Here is a 10,532-nt window from a genome sequence, read left to right as displayed (position 1 = left end):
CCTCTAGACAAAGATTCGTCTACATCGTCCAGTAGCTCCTCCACTGAGCCTTTTATCACCTGAAACAGGCAACAACACTATCACAACAAAGTAGATGCACTTCGGATAAAGCAAGCAGAGTTGGTTAACCTAGACGCACCCGTCAGCCCCCCACCCCATCCCCCGCGCCTCAAGCGCCAAAGAAGCCTTGGACTCCACGCAGCAAGCAACGAGGCTCTGGGACCAGTGACCTGGGGTCTGGGTGGGGGCTTCCACCCCCCAGGTCTGGAGGCTCCCAGGAGTGGAGGTGGCGGGAGGAAGAGGGACCGCTTGTGTTGCTCGGGGAAGTAGGCGCTCGCGGGTTTCGCGGTTTTTTAAGCCCCTTGGCATGCCCTGACCTGATCGAGAGGGAGTCAACTGCTCTCTGGAATGTTTCGGGAGAAGGTGGGAGTCTGCTTCCCCCCCCCCGCGGGGAGGGGGGGTTGTGGGTGCTGGCGGGCACCCGAGGGGTCGCGCAGGGATGCAGGGCGAGCCCCGGCGGGGCCAGAGAGGAAGGAGCCAGGGGCCCGAGGTGACCGGCGCGCCGCAGGGGAGGGGGCGAAGCGGGTGGGAAGCGCTGCCCGGGAGGCGGCGTGGGCGGCCGGCGGGGCGCGGGGCCCGGGGCGCGGGGCGCGGGGCGCGGGGACCCCTCCCGGCCGTGGGGCGGCACCGCCCGGGCTGTCAAGAGCGCGCGCGGGGGGCGGGCGGGAGGAAGGGGTGGAGGTGCGAGGGGAGGAGGGCTGGCACCGGAGCGCCGCGGTGTCGGTGCAATAAAAATGCATCCCATGGAACTGCCCGCGGAGAAGGACGGGGCCGAGCCGCAGCCGCCGGAGGAGGACGCCCGGGAGGCTGCAGCGGCCGTGGCCGGGAAGTGAAAGGCCTCGCAGAGAAGGGTTCGCCGAGCCCCGGGCTAGCGGCGGCGGAGCGCAGGGCGGCTGGCGGGGCAGCGTGGCCGGCCGGGCGGGCTATGGTCCCGGGGCTCCCGCCGTCCCCGAGGTGCCCGGGCCCCGCCAGGCCGGTGCGCGAGAGTCGCCCCGCCACCCCGCTCGGACCCCCCCGCGGCTCCCCGCCGCCCGCTGCCGCTGAGCCTGCGGTGCCCAGGAGGAGGAAGGAAGAGAGAGGGAAGCCCGGGTCCTCCCGAGGACGGCGGGCGCTTCACCCCACAGCCCAGCGCGCCCGCCCGGCCCGGGGCACCGGCTCCCGCGAGCTCTTCCCGGCTGCCCCCGGCCATGGGGGGCTGCGCGCCGCTGCTGCTGCTCTGGGGCTGCTCCGCGGTGGCCGCAGGTGGGTGGTGACGCGGCCGGGCCCCCACCCCTTCCTCCCCTCGCTCCCTGGGTTCCCCCACCTCGGGGCTCGGGGTGCCGGGCAGTGTGGGCTGGAAGCTGGAGCTCGAGCCCCGGGATGAATTGAGAGGCCATGTTCCGCCTCTCCCCGGGGCTCCGGCGTTTACAAAAACGGTGCATTTTTTTTCTCTTCTTCTTCTTTTTTTTCTTCTTCTTCTTCTTTTTTTTGCGAGTGCGGTCCACATGCCTTTGGATAACTCGCAGTTCTGGGTGCGCCCGATCGGGAGACCCTGCGGTTGCTTTCTGGGTTTGGCCATGGGGGAAAGAAAAAGAAGAAGAAAAAGGCACTCCACTTTGTGAGGGAACAAAGGACCAAGCTCGCCATCCCCCGGCACTTGATGGCCCGAGGAGGACTGAGGAGGGGTGGCCCGGAGACCCGGCCGCGCGTGGACCGGGGCCACTGAAGGGCGGGGAGCCTACAGCGGCTCCCCGACTTCACTCCGGGACGCAGGGCGCCGGGGCGGGCTACCCGGGGCGGGTGCGAGCCCTCCGGCCGGGGCCGTACCTAGACGCGGCGAGCCCCGGCCCGGCGCGGTCGCACATCTGCCCGGCCCGCCCGGAGCTGGCCGGCCGCCTCCGAGGAGTTGGTACCCTGGCCCGAGCTCCCGGTCTCCGCGACTGGCCCGCGGGGCGGAGGCGTCGTCAGATCCCCTCTCCCTCCCTCTCCCATCCCGGCTTCCTCGGGCTGCCCTTGACCACGCGCTCCTAGCTCGCCCTTCTAAATTCGGTAGCTCCTGCTCCGCTCCCTCCCTCCCTCCCTCCGGCGGGTCACCTGCTTTCCAGTTAAGTGTTAACTGCGGCCACACCGGCCTGCTTGTGGAGCTCGGTTGCTCCAGAGAAGCCACGATGGCTGGAGGGAGGACTGGTGGATGCCCCAGGGTTTCTCCCTCTGTCCCCCGAGACGCCGGCCCAGTCAACTGCAGGCTTGCTCCGCACCCCCATCCGCCTTTGTCAGGGGAGCATCCTCTTGAGGACCTCTGAGTAGTTGGTGCCAGCAGTTACGTATCTGGCTTCAGGCATTTAGGATTATTCAGTATCTTTCCCAAGGAACCATCAGAAGACTAGGATGCTATTTTAATTCTTCACAATGGTGCACCCCTGTGTGTTCAGAGGCTTGTCTGCCCAACCACAAAGTGGGCTTTAATAAACCATTCCACTTGCAAACCATGTTTGGCAAAAACAAACAAAAAATATGCAAGCAATCAAGAGGTTGTAAACAAATATCACCAGGCAAGTGTTTCAAGTAAAAACTACTTGTACGGGCAGTCTCTGATTTTCCCCGAAATGCTTTATAGGTGAGTCATAACACATTGTGTGTTTGGGTGATGCTGGCCACAGGAGCTGTTGCCCCAGCTAATACAACAGTGGCAAACAGAAGCCAGGCATAATGCACACATAATTTTGACATTTAAAACATATGTCCAAGGGAGCCCCCTGTTTTGACTGCAGTGGCTCGATGGGGCTGCTGATTGTCAAGTCAGTGTGTGAAATGTCTCTGCGTTTGTGTAAGCTGTCATTTGGCCTCTCCTCCAGTACACTGACTGCAGTTCAGAGGTGCTCCCCCTGAAGAGGCTTCTAGAAAGGTTCAATTAGCCAGAATTCGGGGTTTGACTTCCTTTTTCTCTTTGTTTTAATGTTTTAAATAGATGACTTTGCTTAAGGCATTTGTAATTAAAACGGCAAGCCCAAATTAAAGGACGACAACATATATAGTCAGAATGTCAATAAGTAGATAATGTTTATCATTTTCAGCCATTTTGCAACAGTAGAGTCTGTTGGACCTTTGTTTGGGTGGAATGTGTGTTTCTTTAAGAAGGTGTTTTAGTTCACAGATAATGTTTAAAGGTGCTGTTCATGGCTGCCAAATTGTAAACATTCTCCTGTTAAGCAAACAGGTAACTACTCTACAACCTGTCACCAGCAGACACACTCAAGAGGAAGAGAGCATGTAAAATAAACTTTCCTGACATTTGACAGCTTAGATTTTTTCTTAGTTATAGTTACTTAATACTAAAGTCTTAATGTTTAAAAATAGATAGTGCGATTGCTTTATCGTGTGCACCAGCCAGGCTGCAGCTTAGCCCCCGTCACACTGATGGAAGCGTTGATACTGTGCTGTTTGTCTCTGCCTCTGTCTTTCTTATTAAAATTTTTTGTTCATTAATTTATTTGACAGAACAGAGACTGAGAGGGAAAGAGGACAGACACCAGCAGCACTGCTGCATTGCTCATGAAGCTTTCCTCCTACAGGTGGGGAACCTGGAGCTTGAGCCCTGGGCCTTGCACACTGTGATGTGTGCACTCAACCAAGTGTGACACCACCTATCTCCTTTTCTGTCTCTATCTTTCTATCTGGAAAATTAGCCCTGGGGAGGTCAAGTCCCAGTGATAACATAAAAAAAAAAAGATGGTCCACCTCCTCCCCCCAGCAGGACGTGACCCCACTGAATATTTACTAAACGTCTCCTTTCACTTTTCTTAGAGAATGCAGCTACTCACATTTTGGGCTTAAAGATATAATGTAGTACATTTCCTCCTCAATATATTCTCATGAACATGTTAAGTAATGCTAAAGACTCATGTTGGAAAGACAAGACGAATGATCTTATGCATCTCATGACTTTAAAAACAGGTATATTTTAGATACAGAAAATTTTAGAAAACAAAGTACTTGAAAGGGTTTAGACTAATCATCTTTATCCCATGTTCCTTCCTATTACCCTGTATCCTAAATGGTTTTCATATATATATATATGTATATATATACATATATATGAACATACAACATACAAACACACTTGCATGCACAAATTCAGTCTGAATTCGTGTTCAACTCTGGTAGACTTTACTGAAAGTCCTAAGCTCTTTGGGGGTGACTTCACGGGAGGTAGATGGAATTGCTCTCCAGCTGGATTTGTCATGGATAACATATGCAACATACGCTTTCCCTTCCCTAGGACTGAGCGGGGTACAGCGCACCAGCTCCCGCTGTGAGAAAGCTTGTAACCCTCGGATGGGAAATCTGGCTTTGGGAAGAAAACTCTGGGCAGACACCACCTGTGGTCAGAACGCCACTGAACTGTACTGCTTCTATAATGGAAACACTCATCTGACTTGCCAGCAGCCCAAATGCGACAAATGCAATGCTGCCCAGCCTCACCTGGCTCATCTTCCAGCTGCCATGGCAGACTCATCCTTCAGGTTTCCCCGCACATGGTGGCAGTCTGCAGAGGATGTGCACAGAGAGAAGATCCAGTTAGACCTGGAAGCTGAATTCTACTTCACTCATCTAATTATGGTATTCAAGTCCCCCAGGCCAGCAGCTATGGTGCTAGAGAGGTCCCAGGACTTTGGGAAGACATGGAAGCCGTACAAATACTTTGCAACTAACTGCTCAGCTACATTTGGTCTAGATGATGATGTTGACATGAAAGGAGCTATTTGCACTTCTAAATACTCCAATCCCTTCCCCTGCTCTGGAGGAGAGGTAAGTGCACACATTTAACTTCACACTCTAAGTGAGGAGGAAAAATGCTACCTGCCCACATTTTTTTGAAGCATGAAGCTATACTTGTAGCAACATGAATGAAATTAGAAATTTTCATGAGCTCTTATTTGTCATAAATTATTTCTCACGCTTCGATATGTATGTGTAGTCCTCAAATTGGTTGCCCACTGACTGGGTTTAAATCAGAATCTTAAGATTTTGATATTTTCATTTTAAGGAAGAGCAAACATTCTATCTCCACTGTATGTTAGAAGTTTAAAAGGCTACTGACTTCTTTAATTAGCAGGGCTACTGACTATGCGTCTGAAGTGGCAAGAGTTACTAAGACAGCTTGTTCCTGGAGTCCTTGCTGGCATCTCTGTGAAGCTGTTAATATAAATAGGAAGTAAATCAAAACACACTTGAAGGAGGGGAAAGAAACCTGGCTGTCAGAAAGATTATTTTGTGTGACAGGAGGGTGTTACTTTTAAGATTACAAGAGTGCATAGAAAACAAATGAAGGTAGTTTATGATACAAACAACTTTGGACTCCAAGATGCCTCAGTTCCAACTAGCAACTGGTTATTCTGGGCCAAGACCATCTCAGTTGCATTCTGTAAAACAGCCTCCTTAGCTATTGGCCCAATTTCTGTATGTAATATATAATTTTTCATATTTCTCCTATTCTAAAGAGGAACTTGTCAACTTACATGGATGTACTTAGTAAGTTTTCCCGTCAGGTATATGAAAAGATTCAGGGACAATTGAATGAAAGTAGATTAATAGAATATAATACCTTCAACACGTAGGTCAAGAAATATCAATTCAGAAAAAATAACATACAATATACTTCTTCTAATTCAGGAGAATGTCATAAGTATATCTATTAGATAACTGTTTCCCCACTAGGAATGATTTTTGCCACCACCTCCCCTTCTCCCAGAGAATGTTTGGCAATGACTGGAGTGATAAAGGCTGTGGGGCCTGCAGAGACACTTAGCATCTAGTGGTAGAGACTAGGGTTGCTACTCGACTTCCTACAGTGCATGAGACAGCACCTCTCTTACCCATCAAGAATCACTAGCCCTCTGGTCCAGGAAGTTCACAGTGGCTAGAATACCAGAATTGCACATATATAGTTCATATAATATAGTTCACTTCCCAGCACCACATATGCCATAATGATGCTTTGGTTTTAATAAATAAATGAAGAAATATTTTTAAAAGAATTATTAGCTCCAAGTGTCAACAGAACCAATATTGAGAAAGCCCTGATGAGATGTTAGCCATATGCCCTCTGTGTGTAGTGCAGGAGCTACGGAGACTAAGGTAAGCCTTCATCTAGCAGCTATATCACAGTGCACAGACTTTCCAGATCAGCATGTTGAGTGAACATTTATTGAGCATCTACTATTGGTCTGTCATAAAAGTGAGGCTTTATTTTTTCCTATGCAGAAATGAATCATGACTTTCTGACAACCCACTGTGTGTTAGGCACTGTGTCCAGTGCTAATAACTCTGCCTTTAGACTGGAGTTGTTCTTGCCAGGGGCTTGATTTGGGAACTTATCCTCACTCACATAGACACATGAACTTTTACCATACAACCCAGCCGCTGCTGTGTCTATCTGTGGGCCTGGAACAGTGTTATTGGGCCCAAACTGGGTCAGCTGTGGCACAGAGAACACATGGGCTGTTCCCATTCTTTTTCATGGTGCCTAAAGTTGGTTTAATATTATAAGCCCATCTGTGCCCTGTCATGATGGACGATTTTAAAGATATAAGGACAGGAGAGAGACAGATTAGTTAGGTTCATCGTTTCTTATGTGGAGAAGACTAGGGAAGCAAACAAACGGTCTGGATTCTCAAATTGCTTTGGAATTGTCCCACAGACTCGTATTGACTTCCTTCATCGCAGTGTAGCTAGGAAAGAGTGAAAATCCAGTTTTCGTAACCAGATGGCAGGCATGCTTGCCTAGCAGATACTCCACTGAGTTAGTACAGTGGCCTAGCAAGTACTTAGAGATAACTAAAGTACATTTATTTAACCTAAAGTTCAAGTAAAATCTTGTCTTAAGACCAGCCTACTTCCAGCAGTCATTTAAGACTGGTTTGCAATGTTCTAAGATTTTAGGGGTACAGTTTTACATCTCTGTACGTGTGTGTGAGACTTACCACAACTACCACCAAAGTTTTAGGCCCCTTTATTTCAGAGACCCCTTGTCTAACGCCACCCCACTCTCTATCTCCATTCCCTCCAATAATCACTGTTGATTTTACAGTCTGAGTTAGTTTTGTTATATTTTTTGCAAGTTTTTTTTTTTAGTTATTTATATTCTACATGAGTGAAACTATTTGTTAATTCTCTTTTAGCTTCTTACTTCTTTCACTTAGCATAGCCACCCTGAGTTCCATTCATTTTGTCCTGAGGGACCTAATGTTTTTAGCAATGATTAAGCCACATTCCATGGAGTATTTATACCCCACAACTTCTTTATAGGCATCTGCAGATGACCCTTTAGGCTGCTTCTATATTTTGTCAAGCTGGACTACTGTTTGTCATCAGTTTCAAACAGAGATTAAAATTTATGGTAGTTATCTCAGTGTATAATGACTTCGTTATGCATTTCAACATTTTAACAGTAATTGTTATTTCAACAAACTTTTATTTCAATGACTAGAAACAAACTTATAGCACCTCGTTCCCTCTAGAGCATAATTTATAAGAATACATTAGACCATCATGGAATGTCTTCCCATCAGAGGGCAGACCAGAGGAATTTTCCCTAAAAATGATTACTAGTTGCCTATGTTATTTTGGAATATAAACTAGTGCTTATGTACAAATTGATTTTACAGTACAATTCCATATTGTGAATGACCATAACAATTAGCAAATAATATAGTTTCAAATGATCAAATTTCATTTATAGTTTATTTTTTATAGACCTAAGTCTTTGACCATTCAATGAAACACTTAATTTTTTTTTCTAGTTACTTTCATACTATTCAGGCTAAAATAAATATATGCCAATTTTTAGTTATGGAACTAGAGCACAAATCTTTGGCCTTGTAGTATTTATTTCAGGAAACTATGTTTTATCCCTATATTGACCCAAGAATTATGAGCAAAGATATATTCTTACTCACTTTCTCTTTTTTCTTCTTTTTTTATTATCTTTATTTATTGGATAGACATAGCCAGAAATCAAGAGGGTTGGAGAGATAGAGAGGGACAGAGAAAGAGAGACACCTGCAGCCCTGCTTCACCACTTGCAAAGCTTTCCCTCTGCAGGTGGGGGCCAAGGGCTCAAACCTGGGTCCTTGAGCCCTGTAACATGTGCGCTCAACCAGGTGCGCTGCCACCCGGTCCCTCTTACTTTCTCTTAACCACTTTCCAATCATTTGGCTATGACTAACAAAAAAGTTTTCCAAAGAATTTTCTCCTGAGCAAGAACATCTTCTGAAATGTCGGTGATGCTCTAGGGATAAAAGTTCCCATGGTCAAATCAGTCTAGAAACACTGACTGGTTTTAAAAGCTTAAGTACTTTTAAATATATAACTATTCTCATTATGTTCCCTACCTGTGCAATTGGGAAATTCAGGATATGACATCTCAAAACTTACTTGTCCATAGAGCTTCCTTCCCCGCTTCTCAAGAACTCTCATTACTATCTTCTGGGACTCCAGGGAGTAACAGCACAATTTGAGAAATGCAGGTTGGAGGTGGGTATTACGTGTTCCAAAAATCCTGCTGAAAGACACACACGGAGGGTATGTTCAGGGACACAAAGTCTCAGTTATGCAGGATGAGTAAGTTCTGGAGAATTAGTGTACAGCATTGTGATTATAGTTAATACTTGACTGTATACTTGAAATTTACTAAGAGCACAGTTATAATAATATAATATAATATAATGACAAATGTGCAAAATGATACTGAGGTGATGGCTATGTTATTTAGTTTGAGTATAAGGATTATTTCACAATGCATATGAAATCATAACATTCTATGCTTTAAATATATATCTACGTATATGAAATTCTTTATTATCTTCCCTTTTTTTTTGCCTCTAGGGTTATTGCTGGGGCTTGGTGCCTGCACTACGAATCCACTGCTCCTGGAGGCCTTTTTTTTTTTTTCATTTTGTTGTCTTTGTTTTATCATTGTTGTTGTTATTGATGTCATTGTTGTTGGATAGGACAGAGAGAAATGGAGAGAGGAGGGGAAGACAGAGAGAGGGAGAGAAAGATGGACACCTGCAGACCTGCTTCACTGCCTATGACACCCCAGCAGGTGGGAAGCAGGGGGGCTCAAACCAGGATGCTTATGCTGGCCCTTGCGCTTTGCGCCATGTGCGCTTAATCCACTGCGCTGCCGCCCGACCCCTTCCTCTTCCATTTTTTTAAAGGTACAGATAGGCCTACTGTTTGGCATGACTTCACATTAGGACTCTCCATCAATTGAGGCTTAGTCAATCATGTAGTTGGAGCAGCAGATAATAACATGGAAGTGAAAGAAGGCAGGTTAGTTAGACATTTACAGGACTCAGAAAGGTACTCTTAATTCACCTGTGGGTATAGAAAGGGTTATGGTAGTAAGCCATTTTTTAAAAGATTTTGTTTATTTATTAATGAAAAACATAGGAGGAGAGAGAAAGAGCCAGACATCACTCTGGTATATGTGCTGCCAGGGAATGAACTCAGGACCTCATGCTTGAGAGTCCGATGCTTTATCCACTGTACCACCTCCGGGACCACGGTAGCAAGCCATTTTAAGTTCCACTGTCATGCCTCATGGAAGTAGAATTTTGATTTTCAATCCTTAGGAAACAGATCCTTTCTAGTAATCCCAAAGCAAACTAAAGTGCTCTATTTCAAGTGAAGTATTAAGCAAGGATTGTTAAAAAGAGGGTTGGGATATACTGATCTTTATACTCTCTACATCCTAAGAATGTAACACATTGCTTGGGTCACAGCAATCCATAAATCTTCAAGTGAGTGAGTGATTTGACAGACTGGGTAGGATAGGAGAATATACTTATATGACACAGAAGGAGTGACTATAAGCCATGGGTTGGGGGTACAATTCAGAAACCATGGTTAACATAGAGGAACTACATGATTGGGGAGTGGCAGGCGGTAGCGCAGTGGGTTAAGCGCACATGACGTGAAGTGCAAGGACTGGAGTAAGGATCCCGGTTCAAGCTCCTGGCTCCCCACCTTCAGGGAGTCGCTTCACAAGTGGTGAAGCAGGTCTGCAGGTGTCTATCTTTCTCTCCCTTTCTCTCTCTGTCTTCCCCTCCTCTCTCCATTTCTCTCTGTCCTATCCAACAACGACATCAATGACAACAATAATAATAATAACCACAACAACGATAAAACAACAAAGACAAAAAAAATAGTCTCCAGGTGCAGTGGATTCATGGTGCAGGCACAGAACCCCAGCAATAACCCTGGAGGCAAAAAAAAAAAAAAAAAAAAGAAGTTGTGATTAGGGAAAGGCAATTAAGAAAGGATCTTAAATAATGTCTACTTATCCAATTTATTCATCAAATAGTTTCTGAGCTACTTTTTGCTTAATATTGTTTTAGGTGATAGGGATATAAGAGTGAATAAAAGAGAGAAAAACCTTTGTTCTTGTGAAGCTTAGGTATGGTGTGTGGTGCAAAACAGGTAAGAGA

The 10,532-nt window shown here is 46.6% G+C and overlaps 1 protein-coding gene across 5 annotated transcripts in view; it reads left to right on the top strand.

Moving 5' to 3' along the window:
- The first annotated feature begins 306 nt into the window (after positions 1-306).
- Positions 307-10,532, top strand: part of NTN4 (netrin 4) — a 133,914-nt gene continuing 123,688 nt past the window's right edge. Inside the window, exons 1-3 of one of the 5 annotated variants that reach the window (XM_060195569.1) lie at positions 723-1,012; positions 1,056-1,302; positions 4,319-4,848. In XM_060195569.1, coding sequence (XP_060051552.1) covers positions 986-1,012; positions 1,056-1,302; positions 4,319-4,848 — 804 coding nt within the window. In that variant the 5' untranslated portion in view covers positions 723-985. Of the gene's footprint in view, positions 424-491; positions 551-722; positions 1,013-1,055; positions 1,303-3,590; positions 3,612-3,829; positions 3,994-4,318; positions 4,849-10,532 lie in introns of those variants that run through there. The other 4 variants (XM_007523189.3, XM_060195572.1, XM_060195571.1 and 1 more) reach the window with 4 other exon arrangements.

Source organism: Erinaceus europaeus, chromosome 7 (assembly GCF_950295315.1).
Source record: "Erinaceus europaeus chromosome 7, mEriEur2.1, whole genome shotgun sequence".
Lineage (NCBI taxonomy): Eukaryota > Metazoa > Chordata > Mammalia > Eulipotyphla > Erinaceidae > Erinaceus > Erinaceus europaeus.
This window is presented reverse-complemented; position numbering and strand designations above follow the sequence as displayed.